Source organism: Heterocephalus glaber, unplaced genomic scaffold (assembly GCF_053883595.1).
Source record: "Heterocephalus glaber isolate CG9 unplaced genomic scaffold, H.glaber_assembly_v1.0 deba00001564, whole genome shotgun sequence".
NCBI classification, from domain to species: Eukaryota; Metazoa; Chordata; class Mammalia; order Rodentia; family Bathyergidae; genus Heterocephalus; species Heterocephalus glaber.
In genome coordinates this window covers 12,746,586-12,771,592 of record NW_028258351.1, presented here as the reverse complement: position 1 = coordinate 12,771,592, position 25,007 = coordinate 12,746,586, and the positions used below count along the sequence as shown (strand labels likewise).

General features: G+C 44.6%; 2 protein-coding genes and 1 long non-coding RNA gene across 9 annotated transcripts; 1 reads left to right on the top strand and 2 right to left on the bottom strand.

The window, feature by feature from the left end:
- Positions 1–777: 777 nt before the first annotated feature.
- On the bottom strand, positions 778–4,572 carry LOC101710861 (uncharacterized). Its single transcript, XR_001184244.3, has 3 exons — positions 4,360–4,572; positions 2,922–3,011; positions 778–2,105 (listed from the first exon to the last, which is right to left on the bottom strand). It is a non-coding gene; the product is annotated as an uncharacterized LOC101710861 (long non-coding RNA).
- Positions 4,573–4,691: 119 nt separating this feature from the next.
- On the top strand, positions 4,692–12,839 carry Tlcd3a (TLC domain containing 3A). 6 transcript variants are annotated; one of them, XM_087191960.1, is made up of 6 exons: positions 4,742–4,979; positions 5,347–5,430; positions 6,185–6,273; positions 8,662–8,863; positions 11,936–12,031; positions 12,553–12,839. In XM_087191960.1, the coding sequence occupies exons 1-6, from the start codon at positions 4,944–4,946 to the stop codon at positions 12,820–12,822; spliced, it is 777 nt and encodes a 258-aa protein (XP_087048086.1). In that variant the 5' UTR covers positions 4,742–4,943; the 3' UTR covers positions 12,823–12,839. The 6 variants fall into 6 exon arrangements, with proteins under 6 accessions (XP_021093809.1, XP_087048084.1, XP_004857162.1 ...); XM_004857105.4 differs by lacking the exon at positions 6,185–6,273 and having other exon boundaries at positions 4,741–4,979; XM_021238150.2 differs by lacking the exons at positions 6,185–6,273; positions 8,662–8,863 and having other exon boundaries at positions 4,692–4,979; positions 12,553–12,736.
- Positions 12,840–15,487: 2,648 nt separating this feature from the next.
- On the bottom strand, positions 15,488–24,998 carry Gemin4 (gem nuclear organelle associated protein 4). 2 transcript variants are annotated; one of them, XM_004857104.3, is made up of 2 exons: positions 24,884–24,998; positions 15,488–18,844 (listed from the first exon to the last, which is right to left on the bottom strand). In XM_004857104.3, the coding sequence occupies exons 1-2, from the start codon at positions 24,891–24,893 to the stop codon at positions 15,678–15,680; spliced, it is 3,177 nt and encodes a 1,058-aa protein (XP_004857161.1). In that variant the 5' UTR covers positions 24,894–24,998; the 3' UTR covers positions 15,488–15,677. The 2 variants fall into 2 exon arrangements, with proteins under 2 accessions (XP_004857161.1, XP_087048082.1); XM_087191956.1 differs by lacking the exon at positions 24,884–24,998 and adding an exon at positions 22,279–22,362.
- Between the last annotated feature and the right edge of the window lie 9 nt (positions 24,999–25,007).

Here is a 25,007-nt window from a genome sequence, read left to right as displayed (position 1 = left end):
TTTGTGATTATTGTTTTCCATAGTTGCCATATTTTACTTTCTAATATATTTTTTATGGTCAGAAAACCAAAAAAAAGTCATAGGACTTGAGAAAGCAAAATAAGTCTTTTATGGAATTATTTATGAGATATGAACATCCTGAAAAATATCAGTCTAGGGGCTGGGATTTAGCTCAGTGGTGACGCTGCCTGCATCAAAACTGCAAGGTCCCACATTTGATCCCCAGTACCAAAAAACAAAACAAAAACAAAAATATTGGTCTAATAATTTAGGAAGGCAGCTGAAATTGTTTACAAGTATTTGTTGTTTAACTCATTTCAAATGTAATTATCTTAATGATTTGTTGTCCTTGAATATTTTTTAAACCTGAGTTTAGAAATGCTTGCTTTTAGGTGTGATTCTGCAAACAAGCTGACTTCTGCATTTATTCCCAAAAGAAATGTGTACAGAAAGCACTTTGAAAAATGTAAGGCAATACAAAGGCAAGTCCTGAATAATCAGTTGTGTAAATTATGGTTTTTGTTGACATGGACCATTATCATTGTGTACAAGAGCAGACTTCCCTGCGGTGTGCAGCTGTGCTCACTGTTTGCAGAAACCATGTGCTTGGGGTGTGACTGTGCTTTTCAGGCTCATAGCTTGCTTTTGCAAACTGTCCAGGATAAAACTGAGGAAGCTGTAGACTAGGGCATCTTCAATCTAATAGACACTACTAAGAAGTTTAACAGCAGGGAACTGTGCTTCAAGGACCCCAAGATAAAGAACAACAATCTACTGTTTATGTGCAGCATGTAGTTTAATGTTTTTTTTTTGGTCTGGGGGATTAAACTCAGGACGTTACACTTGCAAGGCAGGCACAGTACCACTGAGCTAAATTCCCAGCCTTAATATATATATATATATATTATATATATATATATATATATATATATATATATTTTTTTTTTTTTTTTTTTTGGTACCAAGGATTGAACTTGGGTCCTTGTGATTGCAAGGCAGGTGGCAGAATCCCCGAGCTAAATCCCCGGCCCCCTAATACGTATTTTTAAAAATATTCTCACCTAGTTCTCCCAGCTATGCTGTGAGGCAGGTGGAGGAATCGTTTTTTATGTATGTATGTATGTGTAGAATTTGGTTGGTTGTTTTTTTGAGACAGGGTCTTACTATGTAGTTTAGGCTGGCCTTGAACTATGTAGCCCAGGCTACCATCAAACTTGAGATGATCCTCCTGCCTCAGCCTTCTGAGTGCCGGGATTACAGGCATTCATCACCATACCTTCTTCCCCCCTCCCCATTTAATGCGGGAGAGGAGAATGTTGCGATAGTCTCACTAAATTGTCCGGGCTGGCCTCAAACTTAAGTTTTACTTTCTGCTTATCTGTTTTGTGTTTTTGAGACAGGGTCTTGTTACGTAGTTCAGGCTGGCCTCACACTCGCAGGATCCTCCTAGTCTCCCAAATGCTAGGATTACAGGTATGTGCCACCATGCCTGGCTGAACTTGTGATCCTCCTGCCTCAGAGTCCTAAGTAGCTGGGATTACAAGCATGCACCACTATGCCTGGCTGTGCCACATTTCTTTAAATGCAATATGGCTTTTCTTGGTGCTAGCCTAAAAGGGATACTGTCCCGTGAAAGACTGTTGTTTTCTTTCTTTTCGTATGCCTCATTCCACTTTTCCCTGTGTGTTCCATCCTTCCTCCTGTTTGTTTTTGTGAATGCCGCTTGCAGGACCTGTATCTCTACGTCTACTCTCCTGTGACTGAGGGTGGCTCTTGGCCCTTTCATTATCTGTAACTAAATCTATACTGTTCTCTTTCTGATGGATGTTCTTCTTGTGCTGTATCTTTCAGTTTCTCTTCCTATCACTTCATTTCTTTTTTGTCCTCTTTCCTGTTCTGCTTCTGTTTCAACTGTCCCTTGTGCAGAAATGAAATGTGGTCCTGAGCAAAACAACTTTCATTTCAGAAGAGGTCTTCATTTTCTCTGTTGGGATGTGTGAAGTAGATGAATGGATGGAGACCTCCAACTTCTCTTTCAGTTCTGGAACTCAATATGAAGACATCTGTATGTGAATCTCAATTATTTTTCTTCTAGAAGCATTTTCCTAGGGAAGAAGAGAATGTCTTTGATCAAAATTAGAAGCTCATATCATGTAGCTAATGGTATTCACTGGAGAATTCTCAAATATTTAGCAAGTAGATGATAATATTTTCAATTTAAGGGTGGGGAACCAGGGAACAGACATAGGGAGAGTCCCTGTATCCTGTTCCCCAATAGTATCCAGAATGGGGCCTAAAGTAATGAGAAAGAGGGGACCAAAAATTAGGATCACGTTATCTCGGGGGCAGAAGAACCCAGTCCTCCCAAACTGGGCATTTATGAATTCCTTCAAGCTGAACATGGTGACACATGCCTGCAATCCTGAGCCAGCACTCAGAAGAATGACATGGGAGGGTACTCTGAGTTCAAGACCAGCCAGCGCTACACAGTGAGTTCAAGGCCAGACCCAACTACATAGCAAGACTCTGTCTCAAAAAACCAACAAAACAAACTAAAACCCCACAAATCAAAAAAACCCTTTGAAGGACATATAAAGTGTGTGTGTATTTTAGGCTTGATGCCTCCCACCCCTTGGTGCTTTTGATTTGGCTTTATCATTTGCCTACAAGGGTTTGATAGTCGAAAAGCCAAGGTTCATGTTTATTCTTGTTGGCTGTGTGATGATTCAACCTAAACATGCTGGTGACTTCATTGAGTGTGATGTTAGACACTGGTTTTACTATTTCTATACTGAAACATCTGTTATTTTGTTTCCATTTCTTAAAGATACCTTAGGAGCTGTCGCTGAGCTGCATCCCTGGGCCACAACTTCTTGTACGGGAGATAGATTTATGCCCACCACTTAGAAGTGTTTACATACCTGGTGCATATCGCTAATTCCTAAGGGAAGGCAGCAAGGACTTGTAACCACTTGTCACTCTAGAAAAACTGGAGCTAGTGACCAGGACATCTGGGTGGGGAAGAGAAAGTGAAATGCAGAAAGGTATGTTTTTGGGCCGGGGATTTAGCTCAGTGGTTTCGCTACCCGCTGCGCAAGCGCAAGGACCCGAGTTCGATCCCCGGTACCAAAAAAAAAAAAAAAAAAAAACCCACCAAAAAACAAAGAAAGGTATGTCTTTTCTGGGTAGAATGGAAAGTTACAGATAGCTGTTCTTTGTCTACATGCAAATGTGAAAATACAGAAAGCCTCCTGTTTGCCAGACACCTTGGTACCAAACTGAAGTATGGTTTTCATTTCACCATATTAGTGAATTTGGGAGTTAAAAGATGCCACTCTAAGTAGATAAATTTCAGACTTTCTTTCGGCTTTCTGCTACCTTAATGTTGGTTGAATCCCTCATCTTAGCAACATGTATGAAGATGTTAAAAGCTGTCTTCATCCAAAAAGATCACAGCCTAATTAATAATAATAATGATGATGATGAAAAATTATCTTTTAAACCTAATAAACATTCTCAGACTCAATAATTACATACAAGTTGAAACAAATAAAAGCTCTGTTCACTCTCTATATTTCCATACCAGTAACTGCCATGTTAAAGTAATTTATTGGCATCTAGCAGAAGCTATCTGCTGTTTTACAGAGGCCATAGAATTGTAAGAATTTAGAGCTGGAAGAGCCTCGAAGAGTTTGTAATTCAGCCTCCTCATTCCACAGTTGACGAAATAGTGGTTCTGAGAGGCTGAGTAAGGTGTTCCAGACAAAGCCCTTGAACGGGTCAGCATTTTGCATACTGGCGATTTGAAGACACCCACAGTGCCTTTCCATTGTAGAAGGCACGAATGAGTGGTACTCTAAACACACACACACGTTAGGTAAGGAAGATACACACCGAAGCAAAGTAAAACTTCTCTTCAAGGTTAGAAGCAAATAATATTGAAACTATGGCCCTGGTCCATGGGATTCATACTAAGTAAAAATGAGACTCCATTCAAGTTCAGGGCATCTGGCCCAAGAACTTTTTAATAAGGACAAGTCGTCCACAACAAAATAGTTACCAAGACTCTAGACAGTATGTGGAGCAAAAGCCAAGAGACAGTCAGGATCGCAGTACAGAGAACTGCCCCACTCAGGTCAGGGTTTAATGCTTTCCCAGGGATTTCCACTTCTGCAGTGCAGAAAGGCCAGTTATTCAAGACCCGCATTCGAGAGCAAGAGTGCTCAGTAGACAGGCCAGGCGGGCAGACAGCCACAAGCCCACCAGCCCACTGTAGCTCTCCCCACAGGGAGATGCAGTGCCTGGCCCGAGGGCTCGCCCACCTCCATGGTGGGGTCTGGCCCCAGCGCGAGCTCCTACCTGGCTCTCTCTGCCTTCGCCTCACCCGCCCCATTGGCCTGGGGCTGGGGAGGGGAAGGCGTCCGCGGTGACGGAACAGAAGCCCCGAGCGCCTCGGCCCTTCCCGCCACTGCCGGGCCCCGCCTGGTGCGGGGCGCGGCGTCCGCGCACTCGGAACCGACTCGGGCGCTCCAAGCTCCGCTGGGGCAGCTACTCGCGCCGCCCACGGAGGACGACCCGGGGAGCCCAGGGAAGCTGCGAGGCCCAGGGGCGGTGGCGGTGAGACCCCGCCCCTCCGGGCGGCTCGCGCCTATCGCAGCCGCAGAGCCTGGTCACGCGGGGAGCGGCGCAGGGCTCGGGGCAGCACCGGGCCAGGCCGGGCCGGGCCGGGGGCGGAGGCGGAGGCGGAGGCGGAGGCTAGAAATAGGGACGGGCAGCGGCGCCCGCAGCCGCGCCGCACGGAGCCTACCCAAGCCACGCCGAGCGGCGCCCGACGAGGCGGCCGGACCCGGAGCACCCATGCTGCTGACGCTGGCCTGGGGCTCGCTGTTCTTCCCGGGGCTCTTCTCGCTCAGCACCTGGGCGCTGCGCCGCTGGCGGCCGGCATGGAGCTACAACGACTGCGTGATGGTCGGCACCAGGTACCGGGCGCGGCCGGGCCCCTTGCCCAGCGCCTGGGCGCTGCCCTCCCCTGCGCGGGGCTGAGGACGGAAAAGGGGGGCGACAGGAAGCGAGGGGGCTGCCTCCCTCGCGTCCCTGGCCCTCTGTATCGCGCTTGCCAGAACTTCCCGGAGCCCATGTGCGTGGAGGCAGAGGGATGAGGGTGGAGGGCTGCCCCACGAGTGCGGGTGGGGAGGGAAGGTTGTGTGCATGTCTCGGAGCCTGCAGCCTGCACTACCATTTTCCTTCGCCTGGCGGGGAAAGTCAGGTTGCAAGTTTGGCTTTGTGCTGTCCACAGTACTGGATGGAACGCGCTTTCTTTCATTTTCCTTCTCTGCCCAACGTTAGGGTGGTTTCTTCAGTGCAGGCTGTGCTGGCCACCGGGGCAGGGATCATCATCATCCGTTCCTGCAGCAACGTGGTCTCAGACAGGTAACATCCAGTCCCAGGTGAAAAAGGTACAAATGACAGGGCTAAGGAACTTCGAAGTTTTCACCTTGCAGTGGCTCACAGGCACTAGTTCTTTATCAGCACATACTGTTAGGTAGATGATAGACTAAATGGGAAAACTTGGAGCACCATAATTAGTGCCTTCCTCCTCTCGCTTCTTTCAGCACCCCTAGCCTAGGAAAAAGGAAAGTGAAGAAACGCTGGAGAGAGCAAGAGTCTGAGACTGATTTAAGGTGGTGTATTAGAAGGCAGTGTGGTCTGTTGTTCCAAGTTCTTTATAAGTGTGAAAAGGAGTACAGATTTTGGTTCTTTTATAGAGCCCACTGAACCGGTTCCCAGTCTGGACCATTCCTTAGCCGAGATAGCAGATACATGTAATACTGACAGGACCACTCCCTCCCTGCAGATGCTGCCTTTGTGTTTTCCCTTTGGATTTGCTAAAAGTTATGAGTTTTCAGATGCCTTCAGAAAACTGACTTGAATGTGTATTCCAGCTCAGTGTAGAGACAGGTCAGGACATAAGCATCTGTCTGCAGCTTCAGTAAAAAAAAAATCATACATTTAAGATCAGAAAGATATATTCTCTTTAATATTTACACATGGACAGAGGTAGCACTTTTTTTAGCCGCTTTTTTCACCTGTCATCTTAGACCCACTCTCACTTGCTCCCAGTTAAGTAGGAGAGTGACAGCTGTGTTGACCAGCCGTTCCTGATTCCCCTCTCATGTTGATTCAGCCACATCCTTCTTCTCACCTGTTGAGACTGGGGTGCCAGGAGAGCCTGAGTGGGGTGTCTATCTCCCTGTGGCTTGCAGTCATAATCAGGTTTGATCTTGCTGTTATTATTTTCATGCTTTTATTCTTATACCTTTTTAAAAACAAATTAGTTATTGTCAGTGAATTGTAGATGCTAAGAGAAGATGGGCCAAGGGAACTTAATTACATACACCAAGGGTAAAAAGCATTTGCTTGGCTGGGTTCAGTTTTTATTTTAATTGACCATTTTCTGGTCATGTAGCAGGCTCTCTCACTGCTTGCAGTTTGTCAGATCAAACTTGAAACCAGCTTCCTTGCAAAGAAGCTTAAGCTAAGATAAATGTGGCACCATTGCACTAGTTTGAGTTAAGGTGAAGGTGAGCAGGAAGCAACTACTATGCATTTCAGGAAAAGATATCTATGCACGATTAACTTAGATTCTGTAACACCTACCATCATTGTTTGCCTCTTAGAACTAATGTGTTTTAGCGGTTGAGCATGGCAGCAAACCTGAATATGGTTTTCAGATTTCTTCGTTTATGTATCATTATGCCTTGGATTCTATTCCGTTTGTGAAATAGACACATTTCTTTTTCCTCCACCTCTGTGTGGGTGCATAAAGATATGATAAAACACCTGTATCATTATTTTAAAGGCCTTTCATGACTCAGACTACATGCTTACACAACCAAATATTTTTCTACTATATACCTTCTCATTTTATTCTCCTATCTATAGACTGTCTATAGGAGGGGGTATCTATAAATCCCAAATCTTAGGCTAAATGTAGTATAGGTCCAAGGATTTCAGCAGGTTCTTACAGGGCTCCAGACCCCTAAACAGGCTAAATTACAGCTTTAGGCAGTTTTCTGCCTTGAACCATTTACATTTGGATAACGGTTTTTGTATTTAAAAAGATTTTCACACTTTCAATTTTTTAACCTTCACAATGACTCCATCTGGGAAGTAGAGTAAGACAAGGGTTATCATCTTCATTTTACAAAGAAAGTTAAGTCACAGGCTAGTGGTAGTTGAGATTATAATGTAGATCTCTTGCAAATACATTTTCAGAGAATTCTACCTAAGACGTGTTTTCAGATCTTATTGAATTAGTTCTAGGTGCAAAATATTAAACCCTAGGTTCCATTCAAGGGGAGAGGTCTGTTTTTCAGCCAAGCTTTCTGTACTTCTTTCTAGTTTTTTAATTTGGAATTGCTTTAAGTAAGCAACTGAGACCACTGACAGGCAGGGGAATGAGTATTGCGTCTTTTTGTCCAGATGGAATCTGGCTAATTAATGCACCTATAAGTATTATATTTGCCCGAATTGCTTGTCTGCCTCTATTTCATTGCTTATTCATTAGTTGTGCTGTGGTAAGTGTGGAGTTAGCTATTCAGGAACTGAAATTTACATAGAACCCTCTGTACAGTTTATTCCCAGATTAGAGGTCTGAGATGTACAATTTAGAGTCTCTGGGAATGGATCCCTTTAACGAGTGGTTGATTCTGATGCAGATGATCCTGCTGATTAGGTAGTTTGAGAATCATAAAATTAGTTTCCTATACCTATCACATGGATATTCAAAAAGCAAAAACATGCTGAGTGAATGAATGTAACCTTTCCTAGCATGGTACATAATTTCAACTTAGATGGATTTTTTTACATAAAATTTTTATAGAAGCTATTTATCATTGGTAACAACATTGTATTAATTGTGGAGATTTTCCTTCTAATCTACTCTAGGAAGGCAATAAACTACCATTTTTACTAAGCAAATATTGATGCAGTTGTATTGGACAAGTAAATGGCAATACTGATGTTTGTCCCAAACTCCCCTCTCCTCATATCTAACTGCTATAATATAGTTTTTGAGCCTCAGGCTCATTTCTAGACCTACTTTTCTTAATGAGTAGAAGTGGGATTAGCCAGGGTTGCTTCCCAGTCTCCCTAGAGTGGGGTAATGTATAGATGCAAGAGAAAGCTCAGAGGTTCAGGGGTTTAAGTTAGTAAACTCCCTACTATTGAGCAACTAAGGAGTTAAACTAGAAAGTTTGGATTTGTGATTGGGAACACCTTCTAAACCAGTTTCTTGGTGGGGCTGTTGAATAATCTGTAAATTTATCTATGTCAAAGTCACCTTAATATCACAAAATGCCAGATTTAGCTGCATTATAGATGAGTAGCTCAATCAGGCAAATAGTAATAGCAAGCTACTTAAAACACTTGGCACTGAGTGAATTCTTACTGTTTGCCTTTGACACTCATGAATTTGCCTGGTAATTCAGAAAAAGTTGTCCACTTTCCTTATCAGTTTCAGCATCTTCATTATAAAGTATTTGGAATAATAACTGGTTAAGTACAAAGGTAAAGAGAACATGTTTGAGAAGAGATTGACTTTTACCCTTCATAATTGACATCAGTAATTATTTCACAGATCATCCATGTGCTTTATTTCAGGCACTGGCTTGCCCGAGAATATGTCTGGTTTTTGATTCCGTACATGGTCTATGACTGCTATGCTATGTACCTCTGTGATTGGTGCCGAATCAAAGAGCAGAATCCTGGACACTCCTTCGTTTTTCGAAATTTCCTGAGTCAAAACCGCCTTATGATCACACACCATATGGTTATTCTCTTTGTCCTTGTACCGGTTGCACAGGTATGGCCTTGTAGGAGCAGCCTTGGGTGCTCATTTTTTGTTGAACTGGGGGTTCTGCTCATTCCTTAGCAGTTGTCCTCTCCTCTTCTACCATACCCTCCCTCTTGTGCCAGCTGCTTCAGCAGTCTAATCCCCCATGAAAGTAGTAGAGGAAAATCATTACATCTGTACTGTTCATGATCTTCTTTGCCAACATTATTCTTTTTTGTTTTTTTGAGACAGGGTTTTGTTATGTAGCCCAGACTGGCCTTGAACTCACAATCACAGACATGTGCCACATCTGGCTCACATTATTCTTTTTAGCTATTCCCAGACCTCTCATTCCTTAGTGTTTGTCAAAACTTGTCTTTAATTCAGTGCAGTGTAAAAATGATAAAAATACAATATGAAACAATGTAGCAGTATAAAAGAGGATGGGGGAGCAATAGTCTCATGTCATAAAAACAGATTCTCAAAAGCAAATAGTTTCATAAAGTCTCTCCAGCATAATTTTCCCATTAAAACTCACCCAAATGCCAGATGTGGTGGTGCACGCCTGTAATCCTAGCACTTGGAAGGCTGAGGCAGGAGGATCTTTGTGAGTTCGGGGCCACCCTGGGCTACATAGTTCAAGGCCAGCCTGAACTACATACTGAGACAAAACAAGGCTGGGGATTTAGCTCAGTGGCGCCATCCCTGCCTTACAAGCACAAGGTCCTGAGTTTGATCCCTGGTACAGCAAAAAAATAAAATAAAATAAACCCACCCAAGCCAGTCATGGTGCCACATGCTTATAATCTCACCTACCTAGGAGGCTGAGGCAGGAGGATTTCAAGTTTGGGGGGAAAAAAACCAAAAAACCCATCCAACAAGGAAGAGAAATGTGAATGCAGAGAGGAAACTCACAATTCTCAGGTGCCTATCAGGTGTCAGGCACTTGATTTAATAAAAGTTCATAGCTCTTACGTGAAATAAATAGGACACACGTGTAAATACCGAATAGTTTCTCTGGTGTGAGAAACTGAAAGTGTAAATAAGGACTAAATGTATGATAGGTAATGTGAAATAGGAAGAAAAGGGGCAAAGGGGAAGGAAGTGGGAGGCCTAGGGGAAAGGAAAGAAGGGAATGGAATTAATATGAGAAAATGGAAAAATAGGAACAAAATCTTTGTAAATAGGACTGGAGGGGTTGAAGGGAGGGCTGGGCAAGGGTGAAAAATAAGAACCAAGAGAGACTATGTAAAGGTGCAAATTTCCAATGATGAATGTCATTATATTGTATACCTAAAATGTACCAATGATCAGAATGAATAATTGATAATGAAAAATAGGAAGAAAAGGTCCAACAGGGTAGGGGTAGTGGGAGGGGCAGGGGAAAGGAAAGAAGGGAAAGGAAAAATGATGAGAAATGGAAAAAATGGAAATAAAGTCTTTGTAAATATGGAAGGGTGGAGGGGGTGAAAGGAGGGCTAGGAATTGGGAAAAAATAAGAACGAAGATGCATTATGTAAAGGTACAATTCCCAATGAGAAATGTAATTGTGTTGTATACCTACAATGTACCAATAAAAGAATTTAAGAAAAAAAATACAAAAAAAAAAGCTCATAGCTTGCTAATTAGAAATTATTGGCCCTATATGATAAATGAAGAAATGAGAATAAACTCTTAAAGAGTTTATTATCTCACTCGGTGGTAAAAGTGACAGAGGTCCTACTACACTAGATTTCTTTCTTAGAAAAAGTAGATTACTTGAAATTCTTTAAGGAGTCTGTCTTCATTGCTTTGGGACCCTACTATCTAGCACACACTTTGTTGAGCTGCACAGGCTCAGTGCCCTTAGCATGATTAAATTAGATACATAAAAGTAGGCTACAGAGTTCCTCCTTCTACCCTTTAACTTTGAGTCTATGAGTTTCCTTTTGAATTAAGTGTGTTTCTTGTATGCAGCCTATTGTTGGATTTTGCTTCTTGACCCATTCTGCCAGTCTGTTTCTTTTGATTGGTGAATTGAGACCATTAACATTGATGGTTATAACTGAAACATATTGACTTGTCATTGCCATGACCTTTTCTTTTTGTTGGGTTCTCCCCCTTTACATTTAATTTCTTGTCATGCCAGATGGGTTCATTCTGCTTTGCTTCCTGGGGTTGTGATCCTCAATGTCTGTTCCTAGGATATTGTGTAAAATTCTTTGGAGTGCTGGTTTGGTAGTCACGACGTTCCTAAGGTACTCTTTGTCATGAAAGTATCTTATTTCTCCATCAATTTTGAAAGATAGTTTTGCAGGGTACATCAATCTGGGTTGGAGGCTGTTTTCTTTTAGGGCTTGGAATATGTCACTCCAAGCTCTTCTTGCCTTGATGGTTTGTGCTGAGAAGTCTGCTGTGATTCTGATGGGGAGTTCCTCCTTCTAGCTGCCATTGAAATTCAGAGAAAGATTAGTATGTGATATAATCAGCCTATCTGAATTTGCCTGTGGGTCCTAGGGATTGGACCATCAAAGTGCTATTGTTAAGGAAGCAGGAGAATATTAAACTGGATATACACTTGCCTAGTTAGCATTTTTTCTCTCCACTGTTTTCCTTTTTTGGAGGGTGTGTGTGGGGGTTTAAACCTAGGGTATGCTATATGCTAGGGAAGTAATCTACTATTGAGCTACATCCCCAGCCAGCCCTTTTTATTTTTTGAGACAGGGTCTCTCCAAATTGCCCAGGTTGGCCTCAAACTTTCAATCTTCCTGTCTCATACTCCTGATAGCTGGGATTAGAGGTGTGCCACCATTCCTGACTATATCCAGTGGTCTCTTTTCTCCCTTTATCATGGGGATTGAACTCGGGATCTTTGCACTGACCTATATCCCCAACCCTTTTTATTTTTAATTTTTGAGAAGGTCTCACTAAATTGCTAAGTTGCACAAGCTGAGCTCAGATGTGCAATCCTTCGTTTTTTGTTTTTTTCTTTGCAGCAGAAGGATTTCAAGTCCATGAAAAACAGCTTCCCAGTGTTGGGGGGGATTAGATGTGTGCCACCACACTTGGCTTATCCAATGTTTCTTAACCTCCACTTTCTGTTTTTCCTTTTTTCTTCCACAGAGTTTCCGGGGAGACCTTGGAGACTTCTTTGTTGGCTGCATCTTCACAGCAGAACTGAGCACTCCATTTGTGTCACTGGGCAGAGTTCTGATTCAGGCATGTATCAACAAAATGGCAGAAATAGTGAAGAAGGGAACAGATGCTGTTTTTCCTTTGGAGACTGTAGGGTTTGGAGAAATCTCTTGATGCTAGGAATAATGGAATAGGAGACCTTTTGACAGACTTAAAGGTCAGGTGGTCATCCAAGCCAATGGAGGTAAAATTGTAGGTTTGACCCAAGTTTGATACTGCTCATTATATTTTTCCCCTAGTCAGAGATTTTTCTCCAGTCCATTGTTCCTGTACTCTATCACTGGATGGCTTAGGCCAAACTCAACATCACTATTGGAAAAACTGAGGCTATGGACATAAATAAATGCACCAGTGCTCAGGAATCTTTTCTGCAAGTGTCAGAACACTAGATGCATGTGTAGATATAAGGAATTTGATAGCCTAGATCTTGATTAGTACATGCACTTGCTGTTCTTTTCCACTGTGAACCTTGGGCTAGTAATTCCCTAGGCCTATAATGTAATGGCCTATCCTCACTGACCTCATGTTCTCTTTCTCCTTGACAGCGAAAACAGCAGCACACCCTTTTGTATAAGGTGAACGGAATCGTCACGCTGACCAGCTTTTTTTGCTGTCGGATCCTTCTTTTCCCCTTCATGTACTGGTCCTATGGCCAACATCAGGGACTAAGCCTGCTCCAAGTACCATATAATATCCCTTTCTTCTGCAATGTGGCCAATGCCTTCCTCATCTCTCCCCAGATCTACTGGTTCTCTTTGCTGTGCAAGAAGGCACTCCGACTCTTTGACACTCCCCAAGACAAAAAGGATGGTTAAAGAGCCCCCAGAAGTTGGCCAATGAGGGTGTCTCTTCACATTAGCTGCCGCCTCCACTCAGTATTCCATGGACCAAACTGTGCCCTAGGTGGCCTCAGCCTTTTGGGTATTGATAAGTGATGGCTTTGAGTTTTTCTTTAAAAATATTCCTATTACCTCCCTCTTCTAACCTGCCCTTTTGCAAAAGCACTTTTTATGGTTATCAGCTATTAGGTGCTGTCAGCTCTCTGTTAGCAGCAAAGTTGTTTTAATGTAAGCCCAGGGATCCTTCCTTGGGTCTTAAGAGCTCTGGGAGGTTGAAGCATGGGACACAGAGGTTGGTGGACCACAGTGCTAAGTGTCTGGGCACTCACCTATATTGGTGGCTACCTACCTGTCCAACTACTCAGGGCAGTACCTACAGTACTAGGCCAGCAGAAGCAAATGATGATGACTTGGTTCTTACAATGTCTTCTTGCATTGTTGGCCTGGGAAGATCACTGTGGGTATGTAGTTTTTATTGTTTACTAGATAGTCCATTAACAGTTCTTTGCCTCATTCTGTCATTCATGTGTCAACATTGAATTCCCATGTTTCAAAAGTCTCAATGGCAACGGGTAGTGGGAAGGGCTGGCAACATGAAGCATTTGAATAGGTAGGGAGGCCAACAGAAGTCAGCACAATGTTGGCAGGCTGACTTAGTAAAAGACCAGAATCAAAGTTATGAGCCTGCTGCAAGCAGTCAGAAATATTATTCCCATTTTAATGACCCTTCATGCCTAGTTTTTCCTATGTCCACATGCATAGGAGATACGGGGCAAGCCAGGTGTGGTGCCATATGCCTGTCATCCTAGCACTCAGAGGCTGAGGCAGGAAGGCCACTGAGTTCAAGGCCAGCCTGACGTACACGGTGAAATCCTGTCTCAAAAAGCAAAAAAACCCCACAACAATAGGGGCAAAGTGAAATGATAGTTTTAATAGCTATTTACTGGGTGACTACTCTGACAATGTGCTTTTCACATGAAGTAAAAATGGAATTCTATACTACAAGTGTGAGACATCTCACCTAGACCAGAGTCCTTTTCCTAGAGCCTCCTGATAAGCCAGAACCCATTACTATGTTGAGTACACTGCCATTTTCCCACAGAAGGCCAGAGAGCAAGAGAGCAGCCATTATGTCCTGTGGACCACCACCTTCACCCCCATGTGCAAACAGGATCCTGTGGATCAGAGCCTTCACCCCCATTTGCAAATGGGATCTTCTGGTGTCAACACTAATCATTCCTTGTAACTAGGATGAGTTTGAGAGACTCTACTGCCAGGACTTCTTTTCAAGTGGTAGTAAAACTAGAATTTTTAAAGTGCCTTTAATTCATTGTCCACAAATTTTAAAGGACTGAATGATTATGTAACAGTGTCTCAAGTTTTGACTGTTTGAATCTTAATAGGTGCCATTTAAAAAAACATAAAACGGTATGGTTTTGTGTTTTACAGTTTTGTTTACTATCACAGGTCATCCATGTGGTGATTAAATTGCACTAATTTCCCAACTTATCTGTGAAATGTATCAGTAATGACTTCCTGTAATAACCATCCTGTGACCTAAGTGGACTGGCTGTCATGTGCTGTAGTTCCTGCTGATATAACTGGGAAAGGGTGTGTTAATGGTTTCAGCTTCCAGGGAGGCCTTGGTCATACCTTACTGATATGCTGGTTCAAGGTCCCACAAATACACTGAAGGTGCCCAGGATCAAGCCCAATGGCATGTAACTAGGCCTTGCCTTGTCTTCACAAGTGAAACTCAGGGAGGAACCAGAAGATGGAAGCCCCAAGCAGTTTGCTTAAAGGAGGGAACTTGAGCAGTGCCCCACTTTGAATGAGGGTGTGGATATGCAAACGATGGGGACATCTTTTCTCTCCTTTGTCTCCAAAATACCATCTCCAACCAGTTATAATTTTATAGTAATACCCTAGAAACTTTAAATCCCTGCCCCACCCCCCCACACTTAAATTCTTTTTTTTTATCACTCTGAACGCACCATTCCCTAATCCTACTCATTCATCAAAACCATGACAAACCAGCCCTCGGCAGAAGGTAACCATACCCATCCTCTATGCACATCTCAGGTGTTCAACTGCCCTGGTGGCACAGCCCAGTCTGCAAGATGGACCAGGTTGGGGCTGGATGGCAGTCCTCCCTGTGGCATACACACATTCTTGAGGTCATCCATCAAGAACACTTACCTGTTTCTTGGTGCAGCTGTTTCACTGTATAATGGTGCAGGCCTCCTGAACACAAATCACACAGCCATTCAGAGATAGAGCCAGAGCTAGAACATTCTTTTCCCAGTTCTGGCCTTTCCAAGACACCTCATGAAAAAGTATTAAATGTTGAAATGACTCTTGAAGAGGGTCTCAAATTGTTTTTGTACTGGGGATTGAACTCAGGACCTTGCGCTTACCAGGCAGATACGGCACACTGAGCTACATCCCCAGCCTGAAGGATGAACACGCCCTGTAATATTTTTCTACTCAGGTAGTTCCACTTTAGGGCTTATTTGCCAAAATCTAGGGTAGGAAGTTCAGTTATGAACATATTCCTCCCAGTTTGATCTTAAAGATGAGCTAAATCCAATTTTAGAGTGTATTTAATCCCAAGCTATTGCCAGGACTCAAGACAAGAGAATTTTATTAGCTTGTATGTTACTTTTATTAGTTTGTATGTTGTTTGTATGTTAAACAAACTATTTTTACACTGTTATTGCCATATGCCTTTTATCTTGTGTATAATCTGATATAACTGGAAAGCTTGTGCTCAGCTTTAGCCCCTACAGAACCACCATGTTGGGGCCCAGCTTTTCTCTGACCTACACAGCTCAGAAGTTGCTGATTTTCTGTAGCAGGGTTTGGCGTCGCTCCTTGGGGCTAATGTTCTCAGCAATGGACTTTAAGAAGTGCTGCTCATTTACCTTCTGGAGCAAGGAGCTAACAGAAGGGTTGGTCTTGCTCAGGGTTTCATAGCAGGTGAGGACCTCCAAGGCTAACACGTAGAGTGGCTCACAGACCTCTTGGGGGAGCATGGCCATGATATGCAGAACATGACAGAACACCTGGGTATAAACAAACAGGGTTTCCTGGGTCAGGTCCTGGTCTTGTCCTTGGGCCCAAGGGCCAACTGGCTGAATCAACCTTACTGCGTCCAGGAGGTTGGTCAAACTCCCGCAGAGGAGTCTGACTGTATGGGTCCACCCTTCCATAGGAAGCCAATCACAACAGCTCTGGCTACAGAGAAACTGGAAAGCTCTCAGGAAGAGTACAGAGAGTTGAAGCTCCTGGGCAAAGGGCTTCAGGTTGAGCAGGGGAACAAACTGAATATATTCCAGGCTATAAGGGACATGCAGGAGCTGTTTCTCTAATAGTCTCCTAGTCAACTGGTAAAAGCACTGCCACTCCTGGGGGCTGCACCAAGGCATGACTTGCACTAGGGCCACCAGAAAGCCCTTGCTGAACAATCTGACCTCTTCAGGATTGCCCACATCCACCACTAGGAGAGAGAACATCTGCTCAGAGATCCCACTGGAGATACAGCAGCACTCCATCCAGGCAAGAAGCCCTGTGCCAGGCCCATACCCTGGGTAGGCCTGAGAGGTCCACTCAGCCTCAGAAAGCTTGCAGATCTCAAAAAGTGTGGCTGGCACCTCACATTTAAAGTGGCCCTCAAAAAAGTTCTTCAGCCTCGGGCCCACTGTCCAGTCTAGCTGCTCCAACTTCCGGTGGAGCCAGGACAGGGACTTGATCCAGGTGTCTGGGGAGAATGTCTCAGCATTTGCTAATACAATCTCACAGAGGAGCTCCAGGATGTGGATCACCAGATCCTTCCCCTCCAAAGAAAGGCACCGCTTTTCCTGAGGGAGCTGCCAGTACTTGTTGAAGCTATCTAGGAGCCGACACAAGCTGAAGATGAGGGGGAATGGAGAACAGGTCTGGAGCCAGTATTCCTCTAGGCCTGCATTTGCTTCTAGAGTCTGGATGAAGATTTTCAGACTTAGGTCTACCTCTACAGCATCCAGTGCCAAGAAAGGCAGGACAAATTCCTTTAGCACCTCATCTGGCTCAAGAAGAGCAGCAACTGGAATCCCTTGGGGCTTCACAGGACTCATAAGGCAGCTTAGGAGCTCCAAAAACTGCTTTTCTTCCTTGGGTGTAGAGAACTTTGTCCAGACAGTTTCTCTGAGGCATGACACCACAAAAGTGGTGGATGGATTTGGCCCTTGCTCTTCTGTGAACCTAAGGGCAGGGAAGGCAGTGAGAATCTGAGCTAGGAACCTCTGAGTGCCAAGATTGACCACAGCTATGCTGCACATCTTCTTCACTGTGATTTCTGGGTGCAGTATTACCAGGCGGGCCACAGAGGCTACCGCTTTAGCCAAGCCCTGTTCAGAGGTACTCTGTGTGAGCTGGTTGAACATCGTATTGAGGTCTTCCTGAAAACTCTCCAAGTAAGGCAACAACCTTTCAGAGAGGCCTTTTCGCCCCCAACAATGCAGGACACCTGAGAGCACTTTATTTTTGTCTAGCAGTGAGAGATCTGCATAGCACACCAGGATCAAGCTGATCACTTGTTTGATCTGGGATTGGGGAATGGCTCTGTCTGTCATGCTGACTTCCATGACTGTCTCGAAGAGCCTTAGAACCAAGTCTGGCTCTCGGAAGAGAGCCCTGTTATTAACCAGGCAGGACACCCACTCATCTGTGAAGACCCATTTCTTCTCAGAAGCAAAAATGTAGCACATTTCCATGTGCCGGTCCATCTTCTGCTCAATAATGGCCATGGCAATAGAGGCAGTGATGTCCTCAAAGCCCTTGTTGTTCAACACCCTGCTGGTTTTTCTCAGGAAGTCCTTAACACACTCAGCCAATTCAGAGACCACCTGCCTCTCCTCCTTGGACAAGTTGGTGGTATCCAGGTATAGCTTCAAGTTCTGGCTGAAAGAGGTCAGACTGTCACATAGCCGGTAGCTATCGTAATTTATCCCCTGGATGCTGTTGAGTAGGACCTGCAGCTCCTCACCCCACTCCTGCAGCAGGCTGTGCATGAACTCAAACCCAAGGAAAATGGTCTCACTGGGTAGTTTGGCCAGTGAGGTCAGGCTGATATCCCGCTCTGCCTCCTTTACCTTCTCTACCAGAGCTTGTTGGTGGTATGGGTTCTGGGTGTCTAAATTCCACATGGAGATCACTGTGGCCAGTTTGTCTAGATACATGGTTGCAGACACTTCCTGGGGGTCATCCTCCCTCAGTGCAAACACAGTCAGCATGTCAGCCAAGTTGGCTAATGCACAGCACTTCATCTCAAGGCACAGGATTCTCTTCTGGATTTGCTTCAGTCCATTAAGCAACATGGCCAACAGAGGCAAGGTTGGACACACATCTGGGTCTGACTTAAACCTCTTTGGAGGATGGGAGAACTCATCTGAAGAAGACAAGTACTTATGGGCCATGATTCTAAAGTGAGACAGCAGGGGATCCTGCTGATTGCCTTTGTGTTTCATCATTTCCCACCACACATCAAGGAAGAAGGCCACATCCTTGGAAGAAGTGTCAATAGTCATGTGCTCCAAAAAGCGCTCTAGCTCTGTGCAGCAGATGGTGGTAGGCAGGGCCATCAGGAGCTGGACGAAGAGTCCAGAAGCTTTCAAAGACTTAAGCAGCTCAAAAAGCACTGTATGATTGATAGTAGGAATCATGTTGCCCACAGAGAAGAACACATCTTCCTGCCACCGAGTTTCAGTGTCAAGAGGAGTAAGAGGGCAGGGCTGAAGAACCTTGGCCCAGATGATGATCAGAGCTTTCTTCTTCCAGGCAAGCGGCTGGGAATGTACTGTGGCCGAGCAGATCTCCCTCAAGGCCTCCACAATGGGCTGCCCAACATGTTCCCAGTCAGACTTTATCAATTCTGCCAGTGCTTTGGGGCAGTACAGCTGCTCAGCCAGCAAGAAGCCCCCATGCAGAATAGTCATTTCTTCACAGATATTGAAGGGTCCTGTACAGACAGAAGCCAAATAAAGAGTGTAGTGAAAAGTTTTCAAAACAGGAAGCGAAGCTGGAGAGCAGTTATTAGGTTGGCTGTCGTTATCAAAATTAGAGAAGATAAAGGCTTTAACTGACATCAGTGAGAGGAGGGAAAGGGATGATTATAAGAGCCACTGAGAGCTGGAGTCATTAGGACTTAGCTGAGGAATAGAAAATGACTTCCTAGCCAGGGAAAGAGGAGGACAACAGGTACCAACAGAAGTGAAACACAGCCGGGTATAGGTAGTGGCAGCACACTTCCTAGCATGCACAAAGCCATAGGTTGGATCGCCAGTATGGCAGAAAAAGAGAGGGAAAGAATTACGGAACACAGCTGAGAGCTAGGGTGATGACACATGCCTATTAATCCCAGATACTGTGGAGGCTGCAGCAGGAAGCTGAGGCAGAAGAATCACAAGTTTGAAGCCAGCCTGGGCAACTTAGCAAGACACTGTCTCAAAATTTTACAAAATTACATCTAGGTGGTAGAGTACTTGCCCAGCAAATGCAAGGCCCTGGGCTCAATCCCCAGTAGCACATACACATACTACTACACATTCACAAAAAACAGGGAACAGAGAGTCAGGACAGGTTTGGAGGGAAGAAAAATTCAGTTTTGGTTAATTCGGAGTCTGAGGTAGAATATTAAGGAAGAGGTGTCCTCCAGCAATGACAATGCAGGGCTGGAGCTCAGGCACAATCAGGCCTGAAACGTGAATCTGTGACCAGAGAGGGTCACTGGGACTAAGGAAGTGAATGAGATCCCTTGGGAAGAGTGTGGAGAAGAAAAGTTGCACTGCTGCAGCTACAGCCTCCTGCAAAGGGCAGCCTGCAGGGCACTTGGGGAGAAAGGTTTAGAAAGAGCACAAGGGAAAATGGCCATACTTCCAAAACTGCTATATAGATTTAATGCAATTCCAATTGAGATCCCAGCAGCATACTTCATAGACCTTGAGAAAACAATCCAAAAATTCATTTGGAACAAGAAGAGACCCAGAATACCAAAAGCAATTCTAGGTAACAGAGACATGGCAGGGGGTATCACAATCCCCAACCTGCAACTATACTACAAAGCTACTGTGATAAAAACAGCATGGTACTGCCAAAGAAACAGACTTGAGGACCAGTGGAACAGATTAGAAGATGCAGAAACAACGACACACTCAGCCATCTCATCTTCGATAAAGGAGCCAAACACCCTCACTGGAGGAAAGATAGCCTATTTAATAAATGGTGCTGGAAAAATTGGGCTTCAACTTGCCAAAGAGTAAAACTAGACCTGTATCTCTCACCATGCACTAAACTAAAATCAAAATGGATTGAAGATCTAAATATTAAAATAGAAACTCTGAACCAGTTGGAACAGAGGTTAGGTAGAACCCTTGAAGACATCGGTGTAGGAAAAGATTTTATGAACAAAACCTTAGTTGCCCATGAACTAGCACAAACAATCAACAAGTGGGATCTCTTCTTATTAAAAGGCTTCTGCACAGCAAGAGAAACCACCAGCAGTGTGAACAGACAACCCACAATGTGGGAAAAAATCTTCACCTGCTCTTCCTCAGACAAAGGTCTACTATCTCGAATCTATAAAGAACTTAAAAAGATCAGATCTCCCAGATTTAAAGACCCAATCCAAAAATGGGCATCTGAAATGAACAGACATTTCTCAGACAAAGAAGTAGAAATAGCAAATAAATACATGAAAAAATGTTCAACATCACTGGTCATTCGAGAGATGAGAATGAAAACAACACTGAGATTCCATCTCACCCCAGAAAGAATGGCTGCTATCATGAAATCAACCAATAACAAATGCTGGCGGGGCTGTGGGGAAAGAGGAACCCTGCTCCACTGCTGGTGGGAGTGCAGACTGGTGCAACCACTGTGGAAATCAGTATGGAGATACCTCAAAGAACTAGGACTGGAAGTCCCATTTGACCCCACTATTCCACGGCTGGGGATCTTCCCCCAAGAATTAAAAGAATCATACCACAGTGATATATGTGCGCCTATGTTCATAGCAGCACAGTTTGTGATAGCTAAAACTTGGAAACAGCCCAAATGCCCATCAACTGGAGACCGGATAAAGAAAATGTGGTTTTTTAATAAAATGGAGTACTACTCAGCCATAAAAAATGAGAAATTAGAGACATTTATAGCTAAATGGATGCACATTTAGGTGATACTCTTAAGTGAAATAAATAGGACACACATGAATAAATACCGAATAGTTTCTCTGGTGTGAGAAACTGAAAGTGTAAATAAGGACTAAATGTATAATAGCTAATGTGAAATAGGAAGAAAAGGGGCAAAGGGGAAGGAAGTGGGAGGGCTAGGGGAAAGGATAGAAGGGAATGGGATTAATATGAGAAAATGGAAAAATAGGAACAAAATCTTTGTAAATAGGGAGGACTGGAGGGGTTGAAGGGAGGGCTGGGCAAGGGTGAAAAATAAGAACCAGGAGAGACTATGTAAAGGTGCAAATTTCCAATGATGAATGTCATTATATTGTATACCTAAAATGTACCAATGATTAGAATGAATAATCAATAATGTAAAATAGGAAGAAAAGGTCCAAAGGGGGAGGGTTAGTGGGAGGGGTAGGGGAAAGGAAAAATGATGAGAAATAGAGCACAAGAGAGCCCAGGATTTAGCTCAGTGGCACCATGCCTGTCTCACAAGCACAAGGTCCTAAGTTTGATCCCTGGTACCACCAGAAAAAAAAAAAAGGAAAGAAAGAGCATTAGGGCAGTATCCAATGACAGGGGCTACCAAGTATATTCTGGACACAACTGAGTGTCTGTGATGATACAGATGGAGGGCACAGCCCCACAACAACAGGCACAGAAGCAATCAGACAAGCCCTCCCTTCCCTTTTTTCTTATAGCCTTGCAATGGGTTTCAAACATTTTTCTGCCTTTCAGAGAAATAGTTCACCCCACTGCTCCTTTCAGTCAAAAACAGGCTACTCATGGCATTGCTCCTGGTAGAAACCAGAAGGCAGCTACAGAAATACTGTACCAGGTAAAAAAGTGAAGTCATTTCCTCAGCTATGAATTGACACAGACTTATTAAAGACATCCTGGAAGTTTAGTCAGAAATGGTTTAAATCCTAGTTCAGCCATTCAAAAGCAATGTGATCCCTTCTGCATACGTGTGTATAATACAGACTTCATGGTATAACTGAGGATCAAATGCTATATACTAGCCAAACCTTTAGCACTGGGGTGGTGCTGTTTATCTCTTAATCTCATTTCCCCAGGATGGGAGAGGGTAAGTATTTAGAATTAGACTAGGCCTGGTGATGCAGCTTAGTGGTCCACTGCTCACAGAGCATGTGAGGCCCAGGGTTTGACTTTCAGCAAAAAAAAAAAAAAATACGAAGGGAATGGTGGCACACACCTGTAATGTCAGCACTTGGGAGGCTGAGGCAGGACTGTTGAGTTTGAGGCCAGCCTGAACAACATAGACCCTGTCTCAAAAACACAAAAAACAACAGTAATGATAAAAAAATAATTTTTTTTTTAAAAATCAGGCCATCAATTGCCTGATTAAATGTTTAATAAAGGCTGGTTCCCTAAACCTTTCCATTGTTGTTAGGACCAGAATCTTGTCACTATTCTCAAAAATATGAAAGGCAGTGGTAAACCATATGCCTAGCATATGCAAGGCCCTGGGTTCAATTCCCAGTACTGTCCTCTGCCAAAATAAAAAGTCATGAGCAGAGTATGGTGATGCATGCCTGTAACCCCACTACTTGGGAGGTTGAGGTAGGAGGATCACTGAGAGTTCGAGGCCAGGCTGGGCCATATAGTGAGTTCAAGGGCAGCCTGAACTACATAGCAAGACCCTGTCTCAAAAAAAAAACACAAAAAGGGTCGGGGATTTAGCTCAGTGGTTCCACTGCCTGCCTCGAAAGCACAAGGACCTGAGTTCGATCCCCGGTACCAAAAAAAAAAAAAAGGATTTTTATATTTTGGGCTGGGGATTTAGCTCAGTGGTTCTGCTGCCTGCCTTGCAAGTGCAAGGACTCGAGTTCAATCCCTGGTACCAAAAACAAACAAACAAAAAAGAATCACGAAAGGATGAGTACTAGGGATTGAACCCAGGAAGGATTGAGCTACAATCCCAACCCTTTTTACTTATTTTTGAGACAAGTCTCACTAAGTTCCCCAGCCTGGCCTTGAACTTGCAATCCTCTTGTCTCAGTCTCCTAGGTAACTGGGATCCCAAGCATATGCTACCATGCCCACCTTGGGACATAATTGTACTATTTGTTTCTTTTGGCCCAGAAACTAAAATCAGAATACAATCACTGCTCACAATGCAAGTAAGTGTTCCTGACTCATTCCCTTTTCCTGGGGACCAGACATGTGGGCCCATTAGTCCCTCAAGATCACATCTTTTCCACTCTCACAGGCCAGGAGCCAGCACAAAAATACTGATTCCAGAAGTCTATAAAGAAATCCTACCCTGTCAACTTTTATGGGAGTATAAATGGCCAAGAATCAGCACTGCAACCCACTTGTGAAAGCAATCTCATCTTGGCTTCTAGTGTCCAGCTCAGACTACCAGGGTCTACGTTACTGGGGGGAGGGTCTTTCTGAGAGTTGCTGCCCTTTTTTTGGTACTGGGGATAGAACTTGGGACCTTGTGCTTGCGTGGCAGGCAGCGGCACCGCTGAGCTAAATCCCCAGTGGGGCCCTTCTTTCTGATCAGGCTACTCTCCCAGGGCCGCAAAATATATTTCCTTGTGACTCTGTAAATTCAAATTTATTCCACTGTCATCTCAGGAGACGTTTGGCCCCCAACACCTCTGCCTTCCAGACACTATATACACATGCTACTTGAAAAAGCCCTAGGAAAAGAAAAAAAGAAAAAAAAGAAAAAAAAGAAAAAGCCCTAGGAGCAGTCAATAGCTTATCTCTAATGGTTAACTGGTGCAGGTGAGTGCCTATTTATGTTTGTTAAGTGCTTGCTTAACTCTGGCAGGCACTGCGCTAGGTGGTACACGTATAAAACCTTTTAATCTTCAAAACAACTCTTTGAAGATTATTATTAATACTATTTTAAAGATGTGAACATTGAAGCTCAAGCATAATTTGCTCAGGGTGTCATAACCACAAAGTGGTGTGACTGAGACAGAAAATGCCACAGTTGCGGGACTCCACAAACTTTTCAAGCTTTGCCACTGCACCACTGCAGAGCTTGCTGGGGAAAGCCACAAGTCTCCAGTCTACTATTACTGGCTCGGCTTTGGGTGCAGCACCTCTGGTTCTTCTAGGACAGCCTCCTAAGAGCCTTGCCCACTTAAGAGCGCACCCAGGAGGATGCAGAGGCTTGGCAAGGTGCCATCGATTTCTAGCAGCTCCGCCCTCCCTCTCAAGACCTCCTTGGAATGAAGCTGCACGCAGGTTCATCAGCAAGCGCCATCTCAGCCGCTGTAAGCCCTCCCCATTAACTGCGATCTGAACGCGCGGCGCCGTGCTCCACCGCACTAAATCCCACACTGCGTGCACGTGGTCACAATGAAAACTCCCCCAAAACCCTGGGAGGAAGAGAGTATCATCATCCCCGTTCATCGATGAGTCCTGAGGAGAGATAGTAAACTAGCTCAAGAACTTAGCTGATGTTCAATAAATGAGACCGTCGGGTCGTCCGTGATTCCCCCCGAACGTACTCCCAGTGCAGCACTGCCCAAGCACGTGCACAATCCGCGGCTACTTCTCGGGGATCCGAGTTCACACCCGTTCGCAGAGATTTTTCCCGTGAAAAGGGGAAAGGGGCGGGAGAGGGAAAGCAGGCCAAGGGGCGACGCGGCCTCGGCCAGAGCCTGACTTCCCGCGGCCGGGTCTCCAAGGACACCCCCAGCCCGGAAGTTTTCTTTGGCCCCGGCCCGGGCGGGCGCGCGCAGCGGGACGGGCATTTCGGGTCGGGCCGCGCCGCCTGGGAGGCGCGTTGAGGGGTGCGGCCCAAGCGGGCCGGGGTAGGGGAGCCGGACACCCACCTAGATCCATGGCGGCGACGTTGGCGGCGGCGCAGACCGCCCCTCCTCCTGGAGGCCGCGAGCGCGACGCAAGCGTCACGGCACAATGGGAGGTGCGGGAGGGCGGAGCCACAGGCCCCGCCCA